Consider the following 25,721-nt stretch of genomic DNA (forward strand, 5'->3'; position numbering starts at 1 on the left):
TAATGAAGAATTCCCACTAGTATATGAAAGTGACAACATATGAGACTCTCTATCATGAAGATCATGGTGCTATTTTGAAGCACAAGTGTGGAAAAAGAGATAGTAGCATTGTCCCTTCTCTCTTTTTCTCTCATTCTTTTTTTTTCTTTTCCTTCCCTTTTTTCTTTCTTTGGCCCTCTTTTTTTTCTTTTCTTTTTGGCCTTTCTCTTTTTTTTCTTTTTTTTTATAAAGTCCGAAGTCTCATCCCGACTTGTGGGGGAATCATAGTCTTCATCATCCTTTCCTCACTGGGACAATGCTCTAATAATGAAGATCATCACACTTTTATGGATTTACAACTCAAAAATTACAACTCAAAGCTAGAACAAGATATGACTCTATGTGAATGCCTCCGGCGGTATACCGGGATATGCAATGAATCAAGAGCGACATGTATGAAGATTATGATGGTGGCTTTTCCACAAATACGATGTCAACTACATGATCATGCAAAGAGCAATATGACAATGATGAAACGTGTCATAATAAACGGAACGGTGGAAAGTTGCATGGCAATATATCTCGGAATGGCTATGGAAATGCCATAATAGGTAGGTATGGTGGCTGTTTTGAGGAAGGTATATGGTGGGTGTATGGTACCGGCGAAAGTTGTATGTTACAAGAGAGGCTAGCAATAATGGAGGGGTGAAAGGGTGCATATAATCCATTGACTCAACATTAGTCAAAAGAACGCATATACTTGTTGTAAAAATTTAGAAGTCATCAAAAACCAAAGCACTACGCGCATGCTCCTAGGGGGATAGATTGGTAGGAAAAGACCACCGCTCGTCCCCGACTGCCACTCATAAGGAAGACATTCAATAAATAAAATTGTGCTCCAACTTCATCACAAAGCGGTTCACCATACGTGCATGCTACGGGAATCACAAACTTCAACACAAGCCTTCTTTAAAACCATAATCACCCAACTAGCATGACTTTAATATTACTACCTCCATATCTCAAAACAATTATCAAGTATCAAGTTGATCATAGCATCCAATTAACTTTCTATGATAGTTTTTATTATACCCAACTTGGATGCTCATCATTCTAGGACCAAATTTGTAACCATAGCAAATACCATGCTGTTCTAAGCGACTCTCAAAATAATATAAGTGAAGCATGAGATACTAGCAATTTTTTCAAAATTAATCCACCACCATGCTCTAAAAGATATAAGTGAAGCAGTAGAGCAAAAACTATCAAGCTCAAAAGATATAAGTGAAGCACATAGAGTATTCTAGAAAATTCTAATCAAATAGGCTTATCCCAAAATGTGTGTTACATCAAGGATGATTGTGGTAAACTAACAAGCAAAGACCAATATAATACACGACGCTCCAAGAAAAACACATATCATGTGGCGAATAAAAATATAGCTCCAAGTAAAGTTACCAATGAACAAAGACGAAAGAGGGGATGCCTTCCCGGGGCATCCCCAAGCTTAGTCTTTTGGCTATTCTTTAATATCTTTGGGTTCCTTGGGCATCTCCAAGCTTAGGATCTTGCCAGTCTTTATTCCATAGTCCATAAAAGCTTTATCCAAAACTTGAAAACTTCACAACACAAAACTCAACAGGAAATCTTATAAGCTCCGTTAGTGAAAGAAAACAAAACCACCACATAAGGTACTGTAATGAACTCATTCTTTATTTATTTTGGTGTTAAACCTACTGTATTCCATCTTCCTTATGGTTTATAAACTAATTTATTAGCCATAGATGCATTGAAATAAGCAAACAACACGCGAAAAACAGAATCTGTCAAAAACAGAACATTCTGTAGCAATATGTAATTAATGCAAACTTCTGGAACTCTAAAAATCCTACCAAAATAGGACGTACTGGACAATTTGTTTATTGATCAGCAGCAAAAATAATAAATGCAAAAGCTTGTTCCTGTGATTTATTGAATTTTTTCTCGTGAGCGCAAAGTTTCTGTTTTTCAGCAGAATCAAATCAACCATCATCAAAGTTTATCCTATAGGTTCTATTTGGCACAAACACTAACCAAAAGATAAAAACACATCTAAACAGAAAGTAGAAACAAAATTTAACACTAAACAGGAAGAAAAACAAAGAACATAAAGAAAATTGGGTTGCCTCCCAACTAGCGCTATCGTTTAACGCCCCTAGCTAGGCATAAAAGCAAGGATAGATCTAGCGAGTGCCATCTTTGGCACTTGATTCATAAGTAGCACGCATGATAGATTCATAAGGTAATTTGACTTTCTTTCTTGGAAAGTGCTCCATGCCTTTCTTTAAGGGAAATTGGAATCTAATGTTCCCTTCTTTCATATCGATAATCGCACCAATCGTTCTAAGGAAAGGTCTACCAAGAATAATAGGGCAAGAAAGATTGAAATCTATATCAAGAACGATAAAATCTACGGGCACCAAATTTCTATTTGCAACAATAATAACATCATTGATCCTTCCCATAGGCTTTTTAATGGTGGAATCCGCAAGGTGCAAATTTAACGAGCAATCATCAAGATCATGAAAATCTAGAATATTACATAAAGTTTTCGGAATCGTGGAAACACTAGCACCCAAATCACACAAAGCAAACACTTAAAATCTTTAATTCTAATCTTTATAGTAGGTTCCCACTCATCATTAAGTTTTCTAGGTATAGAAACTTCCAAATTAAGTTTTTCATCATAAGATTGCATCAAGGCATCAACAATATGTTTGGTAAAAGCTTTGTTTTGACTATAAGCATGAGGAGAATTAAAAACGGATTGCAACAAGGAAATACAACCTATTAAAGAGCAATTATCATATTCAAATTCCTTGAAATCCGAGATAGTAGGTTCAACATTATTAGAAGTTGAGGATTCTCCAATCTCTCTTTTACCAAATTTAGCATTAAGATCTAAAGACTTCGAATTCTTGAGATGCCTTCTAGGCAAAGTTGATTCATCATCAGTCCCATAATCATCAAAATTCATATTGCAAAACATAGATCTAATAGGAGACGCATCAATAACTTTAAGATCCCCATCATTATTTTCACGGAAACTAGAAGAACACGCTTTTAAAAAGCTATCTTTCTTAGCACGCAATCTAGCAGTTCTTTCCTTGCACTTGTCAATAGAAATTCTCATTACTTTGAGAGACTCATTGATATCATGCTTAGGAGGAGAAGGTCTAAGTTTAATAGAATCAACATCGAGCGAAAGTCTATCAACATTCCTAGCCAAATCATCAACTTTGAGCAATTTTTCTTCAAGCAAAGCATTAAAATTCTTTTGAGAAATAATAAATTCTTTCACACTATTCTCAAAATCAGAGGGCATCTTATTAAAATTACCATAAGAATTATTGTAGGAATTTCCATAATTATTAGAGGAATTACTAGGGAAAGGTCTAGCATTAAAATTTCCTCTATAAGCATTGTTTCCAAAACTATTCCTACCAACAAAATTCACATCCATAGATTCATTATTATTCTCAATCAAGGAAGACAAAGGCATATCATTAGGATCAAGAGGAGTATTTTTAGTAGCAAACATCTTCATAAGTTCATCCATGTTTCCACTCAAAACATTGATTTCTTCTATAGCGTGCACTTTTTTACTAGAAGATCTTTTGGTGTGCCATTGAGAATAATTAGCCATAATATTATCAAGAAGTTTTGTAGCATCTCCTAACGTGATTTCCATAAAGGTGCCTCCCGCGGCCGAATCTAAGAGATTTCTAGAAGCAAAGTTCAAACCGGCGTAAATTTTTTGTATGATCATCCATAAATTCAAACCATGAGTAGGGAAATTGCGAAGCATCAATTTCATTCTTTCCCAAGATTGGGCAACATGCTCATGATCAAGTTGTTTAAAATTCATAATATCGTTCCTAAGAGTGATGATCTTAGCGGGAGGAAACTACTTAGAGATAGAAGCATCTTTGCACTTGTTCCAATAATCAATACTATTTTTAGGCAAAGATGAAAACCAAACTTTAGCACGATCTCTAAGTGAAAATGGAAATAACTTCAATTTGACAATATTGTTATCCGTATCTTTCTTCTTTTGCATATCACAAATCAACAAAATTATTTAGATGGGTAGCGGCATCTTCACTAGGAAGACTGGCAAATTGATCTTTCATAACAAGATTCAACAAAGAAGCATTGATTTCACAAGACTCGACATCATTAAGAGGAGCAATCGAAGTACTAAGGAAATCATTATTATTGGTATTCGACAAATCACACAATTTGGTATTATCTTGTGCCATGACAACAAGTAATTCAACACACAAGCAAACAGAAAAAGGCAAGCGGAAAAGAGAGGAGGAGATTGGGAAAGAGAGGGCGAATAAAACGGCAAGGGTGAAGTGGGGGGAGGAAAACGAGAGGCAAATGGCAAATAATGTAAATGCGGGGGAGATGAGTTTGTGATGGGTACATGGTATGTCTTGACTTGAGCGAAGACCTCCCCGGCAACGGCGCCAGAAATCCTTCTTGCTAGGTCTTGAGCTAGCGTTGGTTTTCCCCGAAGAGGAGAGGGTGATGCAGCAAGTGTAGCATAAATATTTCCCTCAGTTTTTGAAAACCAAGGTATCAATCCAGTAGGAGGCTCCTCAAAAGTCTCACGCGCCTACACAAACAAACTGAGAACTTGCAACCAACGCAATAAAGGGGTTGTCAATCCCTTCACGGCCACTAGCGAAAGTGAGATCTGCTAGAGATAGTATGATAAGGTAAATATATTTTTGGTATTTTATGATATAGATGCAAGAAAGTAAAGATGCAAATAAAAGTAGATTGAAAGCAAATATGATAAGAGATAGACCCGGGGGCCATAGGTTTCACTAGAGGCTTCTCTCGAGAGCATAAGTATTACGGTGGGCGAACAAATCACTGTCGAGCAACTGATAGAAAAGCGAATAATTATGACATTATCTAGGCATGATCATGTATATAGGCATCACGTCCATAACAAGTAGACCGACTCCTGCCTGCATCTACTACTATTACTCCACACATCGACCGCTATCCAGCATGCATCTAGAGTATTAAGTCCATAAGAACAGAGCAATGCATTAAGCAAGATGACATGATGTAGAGGGATAAACTCATGCAATATGATATAAACCCCATCTTGTTATCCTCGATGGCAACAATACAATATGTGTCTTGCAACCCTTTCTGTCACTGGGTAAGAACGCCGCAAGATTGAACCCAAAGCTAAGCACTTTACCCATCAAGAAAGATCAATCTAGTAGGCCAAATCAAACCGATAATTCGAAGAGACTTGCAAAGATAACTCAATCATACATAAAAGAATTCAGAGAAGATTCAATTAGTATCCATAGATAAATTTGATCATAAACCCACAATTCATCGGATCTCGACAAACACACTGCAAAAAGAGATTACATCGAATAGATCTCCACAAGAGAGGGGGAGAACATTGTATTGAGATCCAAAAAGAGAGAAGAAGCCATCTAGCTAATAACTATGGACCCATAGGTCTGTGGTAAACTACTCACAACTCATAGGAGGGGCAAGGATGTTGATGTAGAGGCCCTCCGTGGTCGATTCCCCCTCCGGCAGAGTGCTGGCGAAGGCTCCAAGATGGGATCTCGCGGATACAGAAGGTTACGGTGGTGGAAATTGTGTTTCGTGGTGCCCCTGGATGTTTTCGGGGTCCGTAGGTATATATAGGAGGAAGAGGTACGTCGGTGGACGCCCGAGGGTCCCACGAGACAGGGGGCGCGCCCTCCTATCTCGTGGAGGCTCCGGTTGTTTCTTGACTTGTACTCCAAGCTCTCCGGATCTTGTTCGTTCCAAAAATCACGTTCCCGAAGGTTTCATTCCGTTTGGACTCCGTTTGATATTCCTTTTCTTCGAAATAGTGAAATAGGCAAAAAAAAGCAATATGGGCTGGGCCTCCGGTTAGTAGGTTAGTCCCAAAAATGATAAAGATGTATAAAATAAAGCCCATAAACATCCAAAACAGGTAATATAATAGCATGGAACAATCAAAAATTATAGATACGTTGTAGACGTATCAACCGGCGGGTCTCGGTGGGGGGACTTCTCCTTGATGAGATCTGGCTGCGGCGGCCTCGATCATCCAGATCCCGGAAAGGATGGCGGCGGGCCGTGCACGAGAGATGGAGGTCTTCAATCAAATCTGGGTGAAAACCTGCTATTGGCTTTTGCCAAGGCCGGCGATGGCGACGATGTCTGCATCGTTCCCTTCCTGAAGGCATCGTCGTGGAGAAGTTCAAGGCTACTCTCTGCTACCTCCGGGGGAAACCCTAAATCAATAGATTGGATGACGGAGGCTCTCTAGTGTCGTTTCCCCCTTGGGGTCGTCATTCTTGGAGGTGCACACGGGCTTGAGGGACTGGAGGACGACGTCTTTGGTGGAGCCATGATTCATCTTACACATTGATGGTGGCGGAGCACGGCGGCGTGGCGCTGTGGAGACTCGGCGCCTGATGCGCGGAGATGGACTCGCGAAGGAGGAGGAAGCTGTCGGGCGTCATGGTGGCGTTGATGGTAGACAGGCCTGGCAAAGTCGGTGCTTCAGTTCTGCTCTGAGGATGGATCGGGGGATGATGGAGGTGACGACCCTTGCAGCGTGCGGTGCTCACTGGGAGTGTGCCAGACCGGTGTGGGACCCAATTCAAGTAGTGCCTTGGATGGGACACCCGGCTTTAGATGTTAGGCTTTGGTGCGATGTCTGTTTGATATTAGGCCCGGACATTCGGCACGCCTTCATCAAGGGGATAAGAGTAGCAACGGTGTTGTCAAGATGATGGCTTCAGGCTTATTGATGTATCACCTTGTGTGGTCCTTGTAAATAATTTATAATATAGCTGCATGCATCGTCCAGATGCAGAGACCGGGATACATCCTTCTTTTCTAAAAAAGATGATCACGCCCAAACGAGTTGGGGAAATCGGGGAACACAAGTTGCATGAGTGGCCTCCCATGCTCAGCTAAACTTGAAATGTCAGCGTGGATAACACGAGCACTCATGCATATATCCATACACTACACGCACACATACCCCTCATTAGTATAAAGTTGGGTCATCTAATTTGGAACGAAGGGAGTATAAGGCATGGTCCATTATTGTCTCGGGATAGTTAGGGTAGCAATCAATGAACAGTGCGTACAGCGCCAAGACTTTCTTCTTCTCTTCTCTCTGCACCCAACAACTTGTCCATTCTCATGGGTCAGCAGGTCTATAAAGTCCGTTCGACGTAGGAGTAGCTCCACGGCGGCACGTACGTACTCCTAGTCAGTGGCGGAGCCAGGGGTATTCCTGGGCATTCCATGGAATACCAAAGAATCTGGCCCAAAAAAAATTGAGTATACATGTTATACACCGAAGCCCACTAGAGCAGCCCATCCAGCCACGCACCAGACGCCAAGAACAGAGCAGGTCTCCGTCTCCCACTCTTCCTCTCTCGATGCAAATCTCCAAACCTAGCTGACCGTTGACGGCGCCGGCGCCATCGCCAGCAAGCGAGGTCCGACAGACGAGGTGGGCCCTCTGCCCCTCTGGCCGTCTCCCTTCCCTCCCCTCCGGCCTCCATGGCTGTGGTCCGTGCGGGGCAGCGCCGCTGTGGGCTTCCTCCGGCCTCCGTCGCCGTCGGCAGTCACCGCTTCAGTCCGCCAGCCGAGAGGCTAGAAGGGGAAGCCACCCAATGTCCAATCCATCCAGTACTGCATCCACCTACAAATTACCAAGGTAAATTTCCTCTGTCTTTTAAACAAATCTGAAGCTTTTTTGATAAATTTCCACTGCTAGAAGCCACTGATCTGCCACGGATTGATTGCTACTTTGTTGATTTGTTCTTGTATAAATTATAATTGTTTGTACAATTGTCCATCAGTTCATACCACTGATTGCTACTTTGTTTGTCCATTCAGTCCATGCCACATTGCAACTGCCACTTATTTCTACTTTGTTTGTGTGATGTAAGATGAAGAAGTATGTTGGCATATTTGAATTGTGGGACATATCTTCAAACTAAGGCAAGGAAAACAATTTCTACGTCCACATTTGTTGTTTGTTCTATTATGTTGCTTTGGCCAATTATTATTTTTTGCTAGTATTATTGATGTATGGTCATCGAGTCATTGATATTTTCACAATGTTATTTTCTGGCATCGATGTATGGTCATCGAGTCATACCTATTATATTGTTGTTAGAGATATTGCCACAATGATATTTTGCTACTATTGTAAATGTATGGTCATCGAGTCACCGATGTTACCATCTTACTACATATATGTCGTTCTATTATATTGCTTAGGCAAAAAAAATTTTTTGCAAGAATACCCAGGAGCAAATTCCTGGCTCCGCCACTGCTCCTAGTACTTACTAGCTCCCCCTCTCCATAACGTACCAAATCTTCAAGGTACAAAGGCTACTGCAGCCGCTGCACCATATTTGCAAGGGCAGAGCAGTCGGCACCAAATGAGAAGTTCAGACCAAAAGCTAGTTAGCACTAATGGTTACTACTGCTCACACTTGCATCTCTGTATGTGACAGTGGTAGTACGTGTTGCGACCTGCCTGCAGAGCAGTGGTTAAGCACAGGAAAGTGATTTCTCCGATAAAGAAGCACAAGAAAGTCATGAGCTGCACAGTTGCCCAACAAGTGATGAATTCTCTGCAGACAATCACCACACAATTCTTGTCAACCGCCGATCTGTCGACAAAACCCTCTCGAATCTACTCCCTCCGTTCCTAAATATAAGTCTTTATAGAAATTTCACTATGGACTACATACGAAGCAAAATGAGTGAATCTACACATTAAAATGCATCTACATACATCCGTATGTGGTTCATAATGGAATCTCTCCAAAGACTTATATTTAGGAACGGAGAGAGTAGCCACCATGCATGCACGTGTGTCTCGCCGCAAATTGACAGGGTGTGCACTGTGCATGGATAGATAAGAGATTAGCAGGTCGAGCGGGCAGGGGGAAGCTTGGTGAAGTCTTCAAGAGCAAGCCCCGCGCAATCAATGGTTCGCCGTCAATCAATGCGGGGTTGGTTCCCGGTTGACATTTAAGCTCAAGACGTGGAAGTGGATTCAATTCAGCGAGGGGACTTAGTACTCCACGACTACTTGCAGTTGAAGGATTGGAGCATCGAACAAAAGACATTGCACGTTTATCTACTTGTCCAATGCGACTTGTCCATCGTTGGTCTATCTAGCGTGTGTCATCTTGCTGGGCGCAACTGCTCCCAATAAATGTGTGCGTGCCTTCAATGGACATGCATGTCGATCTTTTATACTCCCTTCAGTTTTATTTATTCCGCGTGTTAGCTTTGATCAAAGTCAAGCTTTTCTAAATTTTGACAAATTTTATAGACAAAAATATTAACATATACAATAACAAATCAACACCATTAGATTCATTATTGAATATACTTCCACACCACATGGATTTGTTATGGTAAATATTTGTATTGTTTTCTATAAACTTGGTCAAAATTTAAAAAGTTTGACTTCAGTCAACACTAATATGTGGAGTAAATAAAAATGGAGGGAGTACTATCTGTAATAAAAAAATATAAGAACATTTAGATCTAAAAACACTGATATTTTTGCATGTCGGTCTTTTATACTCTCTGTAATAAGGAAATATAAAAACGTTTAGATCTAAATGCTCTGATTTTTTTATTACGAACGGAGCAATTTTTTTCCTTCAGGGAAGAAAGAAGAAAGGACGCGAGAAGATGTAGCCTGGAGGAGGAAAAGTGAGTGTCTTTGATGAACGTGATCATGGATGTTCATCAAGGACTTCTGTATTTTTTACACCCGTAGCTGTTCCCGGGCGAATACGCGTACGCATAATTGCTTATCCTGCAGGTACGCATTATTTACACCCGTCACCATCCCATCAACTGTTTTTCCATATATATTTTTAGATATATACTCGTTCTATAAGGAAACTTCTGTATCTAGCAGAAAACAACGTATTTCTACAATTTTAAAATTTGTTTCTTTAATCTTGAGAAAGCAAAAACTTGTATTCGACGAAAAAGTAGATGATTACTATTTTTGCGGTAAACTTAACATTGTACTTATGTGCAAAAGAAACTTACCATTTTCTTTTATAAGTTTTTTTCTTTGCCATGAACATACAAGTTTTCTTCTTTTGCGTGAAGAACTTACCACTATCGACCCATTGATCCCTCATAAAAAACGACACAAACACATGAAACCACTAACTCCTAGATCTCGACATGCCCATTTCCCAAGCCCAACAAAGCTCCACCTCCCCGGCCCAACCCAAATCTATGTATGCTACCCTCTCCTCCCGCGCTAGAGACCCTGCCGCTGACTCCCCTCCCCTCGTCTTCACTCGAGCACACTCCGCCGCCGCCGACCCTGAGCTTCTTCAGGCGCGACCCAGACACCGCTCTCCTCTCTCGGAAGCTCCACCTCGTCTTCCCCAACTCCAGAGTACCGCCCGTCGCCGCGTTGTTGCCGAGCATATTCGACCTGAACTCGAGTTTTGGTGCAGCCACAAAGAGAATCTAATCCACAAATGTAGCCACTTCATCCTGCAAAATAGGATTTGATCCTTGAATAGAGACAAGCACATGCTAATACGAAGGTGCAAGCCTACTATAGAATCCCAGAGACGTGAATTCTCGTGTGCCTTGATGACTGGTAAAATCTGTCTAAGATGACCGTCAAGCATAACCACTGCTACCGAGGATAAAATTGTCGGTTGGGGTCCCTAGTGTAGGAGTTTGCAGTATGCATCAAATTTTCCTCAACTTGTACCCTACAATAGTTGAATGTTGTGCAACACAAATAGAACTTAACTTGTTTCCCTAATAGTTCTAACAGGGGTGTCAACTTTGCTAGTCTTGCTAGTCACAAGGCTAATAAAAGATAATATATGATAAATATTATCGGTATTTTTGGAATAAAACAAAACTAAAAATAAAACAAAGTGTAAAAGTTGTTAGAAGGTGATTCTTATGCTCAAAATTGGACCGGGGTTCCTAGGGTCAACTCTCCAAAGCATAAAAACGCGATGAAGTAACATTATCATGTGAAAAACTGCACAATGAAGTAACTGGTAATCTGTAAATGCATTTGTGCATCAGATAAACCACAATTGTACTTTGTGAATCGGATAAATCACAGATGTAGTTTGTGCATTTACAGATTACCAGTTATGATTTATCTGATGTGTTCAATTGTGGCCTTTTGAAAGTAAGAGTGTCGATCTCACAGGAAGCACATGAAATGATCTTTGCTTCTTGTAGAGGTTTACATGGTGTGAATTAGTCTAGTCAAACATGCGCACTATTATTGCCAGACCAAGGCAAAGAACTTGCTCCCAAATACTCAAATGTAGGGTTGTTAAAGAAGACAATGCCCACGATGTTACACAAACGAACAAAAAAAACACATAATCCATGGCAGAAACCAATACTCTCAAGCTCCTGGCAACAACGAGATAAAAGGTCACCTGGAAATGGGCAACGAGAATTCTCTCCCCTACACCTACGGTTCCAAAGAGGTGGAGAGGAGAGCAGCGATTACATATGAATGGTGGTGTCTAAGGTTGAGGACATAAGAGCAACTCTAGAAGATCCCTTGGCCTAAAAGTCCAAAGGTAACAATTATCTCATTTTCTTAATTTTTAGGGAATTAAACATTTCTTCTAGAAGATCATCTAAACTTAATACCTCAAAAGAATTCAAATAAAAAAATCGTACACAAACCTCATTTGAAACACACATTAAAACTAGTTCATCACATAATTCAATTTATGTACCAAGTTAACATCGTACATAGCATAATTGTACAGCTCAGTGCTTACTATATTAACACTACATCGACATCAAACTAGGTCAAGCATTAAGATAAAACATATTAAAAAATACATTCTAGTTAACTCAACTCGTCGTCGCCTAAAGTAAGAACATCATCAGTGCAGTGACTTCCATAAAAAGAATTGTTACTGTTGATCTAGGGAGTATGAACTAAATGATTACAACAACTCGAAGTGCAAGGTAAAGTTTATGAAAGTTTCTTTCTTTGGGATTGCTTCTCGACGATTTGGGCTTGCATCTCGTTGATTTGGACTTGCTTCTCGTGTGCGTCTATCAACGCACCAGCTACTTCTATCTCAGTAATCGACGGTAGTAGCTTATCATTTGTTTTACATAAAACTTGACAAGACCAACCCATATATACGTCCTGCAAACAAATCCTCTCTCCGTGTGTGTAATGTATACCAACTTACAAACATAAAAGGGTTTGTGTTATGCATATACATCACTTTTATGGCCTCCGCGAGCAAAAAAGTCTTGATTGAGATTCTTAGGTGTGTGAAGCTTCTTAAACAATAGGGCGCAAAGAAGCACGGCGGGGGGTGGGGGGGCAGGCCACGGCGGCTCATGGCCAAGCCAATGTGGATCTCGCCACGGCGGCGGTGAAGAAGAACATTGTAGCGTCGTCAGCCGGCGGGGCTCCTCCCGCTTCCCCAACCAATTGATGACTTGAAAAACTTTTCCAGAAAGAAAAAAAATCATTTGTCTTTCATCTTTTGGCCTTACGAATTATGATCATAATTTTCTGAACACATATAACTGCTTCTGATGAATTCAGATATCCACAGAGATCAAGCGGGCTGCCTCCTCTCCAAGAAAAGTCTAGGGTTCCTCTGCCTCCCGCCGGCACCGCTGGCGGTCCACCTCGTCTCCGGTGGCCTTAGGGCCATGGCAGCGCTGTGGATCTCGGCCCTTGCCGGTGGGAGGGCTCTCTTTTCAGTTGTTTCTTCGCGTTTTCTTAGGATTTGTGTCCTGCTCCGAAAGACGAGATGGCGGCGGCTTCCACAAGATGGAATAAGGTTCTCCCCGCCTAACCCCTGTATCGATGGTGTGTCTAGCATCATCGGTGAGCGTGTGGAGGTGTGTCTCCGGCGGATCTATCCTTGGTGGATTTGCTCGGATCTGGTCGTAGTTCGTCTAGGTTCATGTGTTTTCAGGTTGGATCTTTCCTATCTACGCTACTCTTCATCGGCGACGGTTCGTGTTCAGTTGTGTTGGTCCTACGGGGCTTAGTACGACAACTTCCCGGCTGTGTACTACAACAAGTTTTGCCCAGCTCCGACGAGGGAGGTGTAATGACGACGGCGCGCCTTCGGCTTGCTTCGGTGCTTATAGTCGTCGGTAGGTGGTCTACGGATTAGATGTAATTTTATTATTTTTAGTGTTTGTTGCACTGTCATGATTGAAGATGAATAGTTGAAAGTTTTCTCGCGAAAAAAACTGCTTCTGATGATATATTCTAAGAAGTAACAAACTAATGACTGGCAAAAACTTTTCCAGAAAGGAAACAAGTCCAATTGTCTATCATCTTTTCCCGTTCACTCGGTCTCGTCGGCGTCAGCATTGAGGTCAATCCTAGGCTTCTTCCCGCTGCTGTGGGCGGCGGGCTTACTGGGAAGCGGCGGCACCTTCGACGCGCACCGTGGGCACCAGGGGTCGGCCTCGGCAATGAGCACGTACGTGAAGCAGGACGGGCACGCACACGCGCGCATGGCCGGGTTCGCGGCGGGCGACCCCGTGCTTGAAGGCGGCGAGCGGCTGCGCTTTCCCAGCGAGGAGGACGATGATGAGGTGGACGCCAACGAGGAGGACGACGTGTCCGGCGAGGTGGCGGACCGCGCGGCGGCGGCGCGCTCTAGGGCGTAGCGGACCATGTCGAGGGTGCAAAACGCAGCGGAGGTGGTGGTGACGGCGGCGGGGGTGGATGCCGTGGGAGGCAGGTTGAGGTCCTGGCCGTGGCCGTCTTGGGCGGCCTGGTGGCGATGAGGAGTCAAGAACGTCTTGCCGGACTGCACAAAAACAAGATTTTTTTTTTCACCTTGTTAAGTACTCGTAATCTGTGTAATGAACATGAAGAATAAAGAACTCTGTAATCTCACTGCAACAGAACCAAAATTTTGATCATGATGCTATTAAATCAATCGAAGAACATGGGTTTGATCTGCGGACATAATCTAACCTAGCAAATTGCATAATTCTCCGGAATTTTATCTCGGACAGAAACCACACGAGCGCGAATTAATTATACACCAAACATGCGCGCACGCAGGTGTAATAAACAACTAAAGATCGGAAGAACAGAGGAGCAGCTCTAAACAGTAATACTAGGAGGGAGACTCACCAGCAGGTCGAGCCGTCTCTCCCATCCGGCGGGCACCTTGACCTCCAGGTCGACGACCTCGTCCTCCACGCCGGCATCGCCGCCGCACCTGCCGAGCAGATCCATGGTCACCATCTCCGACGTCTTCGCCGCGCCGCCCCTACCATTCCCCGCCTCCCCGCGGAGCATCCTCGCGATGGGGCTCAGCTCCGGCGCCATTCTCCTCTTCCCTTTTCCGGCGGCCCTCTGCTCTGCTTCCTCTTTTCTGTGTTGGTCGTTCTGCCGAGAGAGAGAGAGAGAGGAGAGATCGGTGGGGGTGTTTGGCAGTTGCGTGGTGGGACGCCCCTATATATAGCGGGAGGCCGCCGGCACGACGGACACGCGGGGCCCACGCGCCAGGGAGCGGAGGGGCAGGGAGAACCATTAAAGATCATTTTCTTTACCGGACATTAAAGATCATATTAATTGGCATCGCTGGGAAATAGTTGGGCCATTATTCAATGCCAATTAAATGCTCCAAACGAATTGAGAAATATCAAAACTATGACCTCAGATTTTTAAGCATGACAAAATAAACTTTTTTATGATAATTTATATTGAGGAAATTGTCTTCCTCGTGACAACATAATTTTGCGGATTTGTCATTCTTGCTAAAGAAAATTGCCATCTTCACAAGAACATAGTTTGCCATAAAAAAGAAGTTTGTTTTGCCATGCTTAAAAATCGAACATTCACTAGTTTGAATTCATTACATTCAAAGTAGTCATTTCCTCATCCGCATTACATGAACAGCCTGGATTTAAACCAGAGAAGAAGAACCCTTGGGCCGCCGCTGAAATATCGTGTTCGATTTAAGTGCATTGATCTACTCCATTTACTTCGTCCATCCATATTTTAGTAGAAACAGATGCAACCACTAAATTCATTACATATTCGGTTGTATCCACCGATCTATATTTTAGTTCACAATTGAGCATTGCCGCGTGGTATAATTCGTATATAATTAGTGAACAGATTTTTTGGAGGAAAATTAATAGAAATATTTATGCTGGATTAAATCGCAACAATTAAAGTCTAATTGATTCCGGCGTATTATATGATCTGGTGCAAAATAAACTTTGATTTCTTTTTGTGGGAGAAAAAAAGGTTGAATTATTTGACCCTTACGGACATCATCATTTTGTTGAATACTAGAGATAATACCCCACATATTGTTGCAGGAATGGATGCAGTTGTTTCAATCATATTTGGTAGTATACAAGTTTTGTATTTGGATTAGCAATATGGGAATTGAAACTAAAATACATATAATTTATTATATTTGATTATTATATAGTTGTAGAATATTTATTGAATATGAATAACATGCATGGTGCATGTTAAGTTGGGTCTTTTTCTCATGCATCATGGGATGACGAGATGGCATAGTTGCATGTTGAGAGAACTAAAGTTAGTGGGGGCATGCATGGCGACACGATAAGTTGGCATACGTACATGTTAAGAGAATCGAGCTAGTAGGTATCAACTATTTATGTACATAGGATGCAGGCGATACTATATGACATTATAAAGGCAAATCTACGGCTGATGGTGAGCCTCATTAGCCACTTCTGTAGCCCGTGGTGTTCGCTACTCTGACTCTTGATGTTTCTGTGGGGGTGAACTCTGATTGATTACTCTCGTTGCTCCCACCGTATGTGCACTTCTTCATACAGTTTTACCCTGTTGTCATGTTCGGTGCCTAGGGCATTGCAAAAGAGTTTTGGTCTCATATGTTCCAGTTGATTTCATGAACTGGAAGTGTGATGTTAGTTCTCCTCCTTATATCCCTTGTGTGATATGGTAATTAGTCATGAATTCACCAGTTAGACTTGAGTCTTAGAGCTCATAGCCTTGCCTTGACATTTTTTTTCCTGGGCATCCTCTGCTCCCACCGTATCGGGAATGGCAGCATGGCATGTTTCTTCCCCCTCCCGCGGTGAGATGATTCTCACTATGAAAATTGTAAGCTGGAATTGTCGTGGTCTTGCCACAGATGTGGAAATTGAAATAACTTGCTACCCATGGTGGTAGCTATGCACAACACCAATTTTTATCTCTACTTATTTTGGACTATGTAAATTAACTCTGTAATGAAAATATCGTGACTTTGGACCAGCAAGGCAGGCAAACAAGCGATTATGCCAAAAAGGCAAGCGAAAAGACTGAGAGAAGTGTGAAAAGGCCCTTTCTACACAATGAAAAGGCACTTGTGTCAAAAAGGTAATAAAAAGACAAATATATGTGAGGAAAAGTCATGTCTATACAACAAAAGTGCACTTGTGCCAATGCCATAAGAAACCTAATGCCCCATATAAAAAAATGGCACTTATGCCAAAGGGTGTGTAGCTGCCACCATGCGTGCATAGCTACCACAGTGCATGGGAAATCGCCTCTTCATGTGGAAATTCATATCCTCTTGGATGTTCAAATAGTAACTGGGGTCTAATGTGATCTTTATCGTTGAGATGTGCCTTGATAAAGAACGGTCATATGAAGTTCATCTATATTAGGATGTAATTTCTTGTTCACCAAGGATGGTGATGGTGGTAGCACCAATTTTGTGTTAATGTTGAACATCAATGATAGTTTTTTGTAGCGTATTGCCAAATTTATAGATGTTATTAGTAGTGATGATAACAATTCAACTTGGAGATTCACTGAGTTGTAAGTGTTGGGAAACGCGGTAATTTCAAAATAAAAATCCTACGATCATGCAAGATCTATCTAGGTGATGCATAGCAACGGGGGGAGAGTGTGTCCACGTAGCGTCGTAGACTGAAAGCGGAAGTGTTATGTAACTCGGTTGATGTAGTCGAATGTCTTTGCAATCCAACCGATCAAGTACCGAACGCACGGCACCTCCGCGATCTACACACGTTTAGCTCGCTGACATCCCTCGAACTCTAGATCCAGCTGAGGCCGAGGGAGAATTCCGTCAGCACGATGGCGTGGTGACGGTGATGATGAAGTTACCAGCGCAGGGCTTTGCCTATGCACTACGACAATATGACCGAGGTGGAAATCTGTGGAGGGGGGCACCACACACGGCTAAAAGATCAACTTGATCAACTTGTGTGTCATTGGGGTGCTCCCCTCCTCCGTATATAAAGGAAGGAGGGAGGAGGCAGCCGGCCTAGGGGGTGTGCCAAGCATAAGGAGTCCTACTAGGACTCCCAAATCCTAGTAGGATTCCCTTTCCTATTCGGTGTAGGAGAGAAGGAAAGAGAGGGAGAGGGGGAAGGAAAGGGGGGCTGCGCCCCCACCGCTTGTCCAATTTGGTTTGGGCAGGGGGGAGGCGCGCGCCACCTCTTGGCCCATCTCCACACTCTCCACTAAAGCCCAATAAGGCCCATTACTTCTCCTGGTGAATTCCCGTAACTCCCCGGTACTCTGAAAAATACCTGAATCACTCGGAACCTCTGTGATGTCCGAATATAGCCTTCCAATATATCGATCCTTACATCTCGACCATTTAGAGACTCCTCATCATGTCTGTGATCTCATCCGGGACTCCGAACAACCTTCGGTACATCAAATCACATAAACTCATAATACCAATCGTCATCGAACGTTAAGCGTGTGGACCTTACAGGTTCGAGAACTATGTAGACATGACCGAGACACATCTCCGATCAATAACCAATAGCGGAACCTGGATGCTCATATTGGTTCCTACATATTCTCCGAAGATCTTTATCGGTCAAACTACATAACAACATATGTTGTTCCCTTTGTCATCGGTATGTTACTTGCCCGAGATTCGATCGTCGGTATCATCATACCTAATTCAATCTCGTTACCGGCAAGTCTCTTTACTCGTTCAGTAATGCTTTATCCCACAACTAACACATTAATCACATTGCTTGCAAGGCTTATAGTGATGATCACTACCGAGAGGGCCCAGAGATACCTCTCTGAAACACGGAGTGACAAATCCTAATCTCGATCTATGCCAAGCCAACAAACACCTTCGGGGCCACCTGCAGAGCACCTTTATAATCACCCATTTACTTGTGACATTTGGTAGCACACAAAGTGTTCCTCCGGTATTCAAGAGTTGCACAATCTCATAGTCTGAGGAACATGTATAAGTCATGAAGAAAGCAGTAGCAATGAAACTGTAATGATCATAATGCTAAGCTAATGGATGGATCATGTCCATCACATCATTCTCCTAATGATGTGATCACGTTCATCAAATGACAACACATGTCTATGGTTAGGAAACATAACCATCTTTGATTAACGAGCTAGTCAAGTAGAGGCATACTAGGGACAATATGTTTTGTCTATGTATTCATACATGTACTAAGTTTTCGGTTAATACAATTCTAGCATGAATAATAAACATTTATCATGAAATAAGGAAATAAATACTAACTTTTTATTGCCTCTAGGGCATATTTCCTTCAGTCTTCCACTTGCACTAGAGTCAATAATCTAGTTCACATCGCCATGTGATTTAACATCAATAGTTCACATTTGTATGTCATTAACACCCATACTTCACATCGCCATGTGACCAGCAACCAAAGGGTTTACTAGAGTCAATAATCTAGTTCACATTGCTATGTGATTAACACCCAAAGAGTACTAAGGTGTGATCATGTTTTACTTGTGGGAGAAATTTAGTCAACGGGTTTGTCACATTCAGAGTCGTATGTATTTTGCAAATATTTTATGTCTACAATGCTCTGCATAGAGCTACTCTAGCTAATTACTCCCACTTTCAGTATGTATCCAGATTGAGACTTAGAGTCATCTGGATCAGTATAAAAGCTTGCATCGACGTAACTCTTTACGACAAACTCTTTATCACCCCCATCACCGAGAAACATTTCCTTAGTCCTCACTAAGGATAATTTTGACCGTTGTCCAGTGATCTACTCTTATATCACTATTGTACCCCCTTGCTAAACTCATGGCAAGGTACACAATAGGTATGGTACACAGCACAACATACTTTATAGAACCTATGACTGTGGCATAGGGAATGACTTTCATTCTCTTTCTATCTTCTGCCATGGTCGGGCTTTGAGCCTTACTCAACTTTACACCTTGTAATACAGACAAGAACTCCTTCTTTGACTGATCCATTTTGAACTCTCTAAAAAACTTATCAAGGTATTTACTCATTGAAAAATCTTATCAAGCATCTTGATCTATCTCTATAGATCTTGATGCCCAATATGTAAGCAACTTCACCTAGGTCTTTCATTGAAAAACTCCTATTCAAGTATCCCTTTATGCTATCTAGAAATTCTATATCATTTCCAATCAACAATATGTCATCCACATATAATATTAGAAATGCTACAGAGCTCCCACTCACTTTCTTGTAAATACAGGCTTCACCGCAAGTCTGTATAAAACCATATGCTTTGATCACACTATCAAAGTGTTTATTCCAACTCCGAGAGGCTTGCACCAGTCCATAAATGGATCGCTGAAGCTTGCACACTTTGTTAGCACCCTTTAGATTAACAAAACCTTCTGGTTGCATCATATACAACTCTTCTTCTAGAAATCCATTCAGGAATGCAGTTTTGGCATCCATCTGCCTGATTTCATAAAATATGGCAACTGCTAACATGATTCGGACGGATTTAAGCATCACTGTAGTTGAGAAAATCTCATTGTAGTCAACACCTTGAATTTGTCGAAAACCTTTTGCGACAAGTTGAGCTTTGTAGATAGTAACACTACTAACAGCGTCTGTCTTCCTCTTGAAGATCCATTTATTTTCTATGGCTTGCCGATCATCAGGCAAATCCACCAAAGTCCACACTTTGTTCTCATACATGGATCTCATCTCAGATTTCATGGCCTCAAGCCATTTCACAGAATCTGGGCTCATCATCGCTTCCTCATAGTTCGTAGGTTTATCATGGTCTAGTAACATGACTTCCAGAATAGGATTACTATACCACACTAGTGCGGACCATACTCTGGAAGATCTACGAGGTTTGGTAGTAACTTGATCTGAAGTTTCATGATCATCATCATTAGTTTCCTCACTAATTGGTGTAGGAATCACTGAAACTGATTTGTGTGATGAACTACTCTCCAATTCGGGAGAAGGTACAATTACCTCATCAAGTTCTACTTTCTTCCCACTCACATCTTTCGAGAGAAACTTCTTCTCTAGAAAGGATCCATTTTAGCAACAAATATTTTGCCTTTGGATCTATGATAGAAGGTGTACCCAAAGTTTTCTTTGGGTATCCTATGAAGACGCACTTCTTCGATTTGGGTTCGAGCTTATCAGGTTGAAGCTTTTTCACATAAGCATCGCAGCCCCAAACTTTAAGAAACGACAACTTTGGTTTCTTGCCAAACCACAGTTCATAAGGCGTCGTATCAACGGTTTTTGATGGTGCCCTGTTTAACGTGAATGAAGCTGTCTGTAATGCATAACCCCAAAATGATAGTGGTAAACCGTTAAGAGACATCATAGATCGCACCATATCCAATAAAGTGCGGTTACGACGTTCGGACACACCATTACGCTGTGGTGTTCCAGGTGGCGTGGGCTGTGAAACTATTCCATATTGTTTTAAATGAAGGCCAAACTCGTAACTCAAATATTCTCCTCCACGATCAGATCGTAGAAACTTTTATTTTCTTGTTACGACGATTCTCCACTTCACTCTTAAATTCTTTGAACTTTTCAAATGTTTCAGACTTGTGTTTCATTAAGTAGATATACCCATATCTGCTCAAATCATCTGTGAAGGTCAGAAAATAACAATACCGCCACGAGCATCAATACTCATTGGACCGCATACATCGGTATGTATTATTTCCAATAAGTTGCTATCTCGTTCCATTGTTCCGGAGAACGGAGTTTTAGTCATCTTGCCCATAAGACACGGTTCGCAAGTATCAAATGATTCATAATCAAGTGATTCCAAAAGTCCATCTTTATGGAGTTTCTTCATACGCTTTACACCGATATGACCCAAACGGCAGTGCCATAAATAAGTTGCACTATCATTATCAACTTTGCATCTTTTGGCATCAATATTATATGTATCATTACGATCGAGATTCAATAAACCATCAACATTGGGTTTATGACCATAGAAGGTTTTATTCATGTAAACAGAATAACAATTATTCTTTGTCTAAAATGAATAACTGTATTACAATAAACATGATCTAATCATATTCATGCTCAACGCAAACACCAAATAACATTTATTTAGGTTCCACACTAATCCTGAAAGTATAGGGGGTGTGCGATGATGATCATATCAATCTTGGAAGTACTTGCAACACACATCATCCCTTCACCCTTAACTAGTCTCTGTTTATTCTGTAACTCCTGTTTCGAGTTACTAATCTTAGCAACCAAACAAGTATCAAACACCCAGGGGTTACTATGAACACTAGTAAAGTACACATCAATAATTTGTATATCAGATATACCTTTGTTCACTTTGCCATCCTTCTTATCCACCAAGTATTTGGGGTAGTTCCGCTTCCAGTGACCATTTCCTTTGTAGTAAAAGCACTTAGTTTCAGGCTTAGGTTTAGCTTTCGGCTTCTTCACGGGAGTGAAAACATGCTTGCCATTCTATTTTAAGTTCCATTTCTTTCCCTTTGCCCTTTTTCTTGAAACTAGTGGTCTTGTCAATCACTTGATACTTTTCTTGATTTCTACCTTCATCGATTTTAGCATCACGAAGAGCTCGGGAATCATTTTCGTCATCCCTTGCATACTATAGTTCATCATGAAGTTCCAGTAACTTGGTGATGGCGACTAGAGAACTCTGTCAATCACTATCTTATCTGGAAGATTAACTCCCACTTGATTCAAGTGATTGTAGTACCCAGACATTCTGACCACATGCTCACTAGCTGAGCAATTCTCCTCCATCTTTTAGGCGAAGTACTTGTCAGAGGTCTCATACCTCTTGACACGGGCATGAGTCTGAAATACCAATTTCAGCTCATGGAACATCTCATATGCTCTATGGCATTCAAAACGTTTTTGAAGTCCCGGTTCTAAGCCATAAAGCATGGTGCACTAAACTATCAAGTAGTCATCATATTGAGCTAGCCAAACGTTCATAATGTCTGCATCTGCTCCTGCAATAGGTTTGTCACTTAGCGGTGCATCAAGGACATAATTCTTCTATGCAGCAATGAGGATAAACCTTAGATTACGGACCCAGTCCGCATCATTGCTACTATCATCTTTCAACTTAGTTTTCTCTAGGAACATATAAAAACATAGGGAAGCTACAACGCGAGCTATTGGTCTACAACATAATTTGCAAAATACTATCACGACTAAGTTCATGATAAAATAAAGTTCAATTAATCATATTACTTAAGAACTCCCACTTAGATAGACATCCCTCCAGTCATCTAAATGATCACGTGATCCAAATCAACTAAACCATGTCCAATCATCACGTGAGATGGAGTAGTTTTCAATGGTGAACATCTCTATGTTGATCATATCTAGTATATGATTCACGCTCGACCTTTCGGTCTCCAGTGTTCCGATGCCATATATGCATATGCTAGGCTTGCCAAGTTTAACCCAAGTATTCTGCGTGTGCAAAACTGGCTTGCACCCGTTGTATGTGAACATAGAGCTTATCACATCTGATCATCATGTGGTGTCCAGCACAAAGAACTGTCGCAACGGTGCATACTCAGGGAGAACACTTATACCATGAAATATAGTAAGGGATCATCTTATAATGCTACCGCGTACTAAGCAAAATAAGATGCATAAAAAATAAACATCACATGCAATCAAAATATGTGACATGATATGGCCATCGTCATCTTGAGCTCATAATCTCCATCACCGAAGCATCTTCATGATCTCCATCATCACCGGCGCGACACCTTGATCTCCATCGTAGCATCGTTATTGTCTCGCCAACTATTGTTACTACGACTATCGCTAGCGCTTAGTGATAAAGCAAAACAATTACATGGTGATTGCATTGCATACAATAAAGCGACAACCATATGGCTCATGCCAGTTGCCGATAACTTTGTTACAAAACATGATCATCTCATACAAAAAATTATATCACATCATGCCTTGACCATATCACATCACAGCAAGCCCCACAAAAACAAGTTAGACGTCCTCTACTTTGTTGTTGCAAGTTTTATGTGGCTGCTACGGGCTTCTAGCAAGAATCATTCTTACCTACGCATCAAAACCACAACGATTTTTCGGTAAGTGTACTGTATTAATCTTCAACAAGGACCGGGCGTAGCCACACTTGATTCAACTAAAGTTGGAGAAATAGACACCCGCCAGCCACCTATGTGCATAAGCACGTCGGTAGAACCAGTCTCATGAACGCGGTCAAGTAATGTCGGTCCGGGCCGCTTCATCCAACAATACTGCTGAATCAAAGTATGACATGCTGGTAAGCAGTATGACTATTATCGCCCACCGCTTTTGTGTTCTACTCGTGCATATAACATATGCGCATAGACCTGGCTCGGATGCCACTGTTAGGAAACACAGTAATTTCAAAAAAATTCCTACAATCACGCAAGATCTATCTAGGTGATGCATAGCAACGGGGAGAGAGTGTGTCCACGTACCCTCGTAGACCAAAAGCGGAAGCGTTATGTAATGTGGTTGATGTAGTTGAACGTCTTCGTGATCCAATCAATCAAGTACCGACCGCATGACACCTCCGTGATCTGCACACGTTCAGCTCGGTGATGTCCCTTGAACTCTAACTCCAGCTGAGGCTGAGGGAGAATTCCGTCAGCACGACGGCGTGGTGACGGTAATGACGAAGTTACCGTCGCAGGAACCTGAGCACTACAACGATATGACCGAGGTGGAAATATGTGGAGGAAGATACGACGATATGACCAACGGATAAAAGACCAACTTGATCAATTTGTGTGTCCTTGGGGTGCTTCCCTGATACGTCTCCAACGTATCTATAATTTTTTATTGTTCCATGCTATTATATTACATCTTTTGGATGTTTATGGGCTTTATTTTACACATTTATATCATTTTTGGGACTAACCTACTAACCGGAGGCCCAGCCCGTATTGCTGTTTTTTGCCTATTTCAGTATTTCGAAGAAAAGGAATATCAAACGGAGTCCAAACGGAATGAAACCTTCGGGGGCGTGATTTTTGGAATGAACGTGATCTAGAGGACTTGGAGTGCAAGTCAAGAAGCAGCAGAGGCGGCCACGAGATAGGAGGGCGCGCCCACCCCCTCTAGGCGCGCCCCTTGTCTTGTGGGCCCCTCAGGCGGCCACCGACGTACTTCTTCCTCCTATATAAGCCTACGTACCCCGAAAACATCCAGGGAGCCAACGAAACACAATTTCCACCGCCGTAACCTTCTGTATCCGCGAGATCCCATCTTGGAGCATTCACCGGCGCTCCGCCGGAGGGGGAATCGACCATGGAGGGCTTCTACATCAACACCATAGCCTTCCGATGAGTTGTGAGTAGTTTACCACAGACCTTCGGGGCCATAGTTATTAGCTAGATGGCTTCTTCTCTCTTTTTGGATCTCAATACAATGTTCTCCCCCTCTCTTGTGGAGATCTATTCGATGTAAACTCTTTTTGCGGTGTGTTTGTCGAGATCCGATGAATTGTGGGTTTATGATCAAGTTTATCTATGAGAAATATTTGAATCTCCTCTGAATTCTTTTATGTATGATTGAGTTATCTTTGCAAATCTCTTCGAATTATCAGTTTGGTTTGGCCTACTAGATTGATCTTTCTTGCCATGGGAGAAGTGCTTAGCTTTGGATTCAATCTTGCGATGTCCTTACCCAGTGACAGAAAGGGTTGCAAGGCACGTATATTATTGTTGCCATCAAGGATAAACGGGTGGGGTTTATATCATATTGCATGAGTTTACCCCTCTATATCATCTCATCTTGCTTAATGTGTTACTCTGTTCTTTATGAACTTAATACTCAAGATGCAGGCAGGAGTCGGTCGATGTGTGGAGTAATAGTAGTAGATGCAGGCAGGAGTCGGTCTACTTGTTGTGAACGTGATGCCTATATATATGATCATGCCTAGATAATCTCATAATTATTCGCTTTTCTATAAATTGCTCGACAGTAATTTGTTCGCCCACCGTAATACTTATGCTATCTTGAGAGAAGCCTCTAGTGAAACCTATGGCCCCCGGGTCTATCTTTTATCATATTTGCTTTCAATCTACTTTTATTTGCATCTTTACTTTTTGCATCTATAATATAAAATACCAAAAATATATTTATCTTGTCATACTATCTCTATCAGATCTCACTTTCGCAAGTGGCCGTGAAGGGATTGACAACCCCTTTATTGCATTGCTTGCGAGTTCTTTGTTTGTTTGTGTAGGTGCGTGGGACTTTTGAGGAGCCTCCTACTGGATTGATACCTTGGTTCTCAAAAACTGAGGGAAATACTTACGCTACTATTGTTGCATCACCCTTTCCTCTTCAAGGAAAATCAAC

General features: G+C 41.8%; 1 protein-coding gene and 1 long non-coding RNA gene across 2 annotated transcripts; one reads left to right on the forward strand and one right to left on the reverse strand.

The window, feature by feature from the left end:
- Positions 1-7,414: 7,414 nt before the first annotated feature.
- LOC119365658 lies at positions 7,415-8,089 on the forward strand. The gene is made up of 2 exons (XR_005175663.1): positions 7,415-7,756; positions 7,939-8,089. It is a non-coding gene; the product is annotated as an uncharacterized LOC119365658 (long non-coding RNA).
- A 5,217-nt stretch (positions 8,090-13,306) lies between these two features.
- LOC119365659 lies at positions 13,307-14,515 on the reverse strand. Its single transcript, XM_037631312.1, has 2 exons — positions 14,225-14,515; positions 13,307-13,892 (listed from the first exon to the last, which is right to left on the reverse strand). The coding sequence occupies exons 1-2, from the start codon at positions 14,420-14,422 to the stop codon at positions 13,422-13,424; spliced, it is 669 nt and encodes a 222-aa protein (XP_037487209.1). The 5' UTR covers positions 14,423-14,515; the 3' UTR covers positions 13,307-13,421.
- Between the last annotated feature and the right edge of the window lie 11,206 nt (positions 14,516-25,721).

This window comes from Triticum dicoccoides, chromosome 2B, assembly GCF_002162155.2.
Source record: "Triticum dicoccoides isolate Atlit2015 ecotype Zavitan chromosome 2B, WEW_v2.0, whole genome shotgun sequence".
NCBI classification, from domain to species: domain Eukaryota; kingdom Viridiplantae; phylum Streptophyta; class Magnoliopsida; order Poales; family Poaceae; genus Triticum; species Triticum dicoccoides.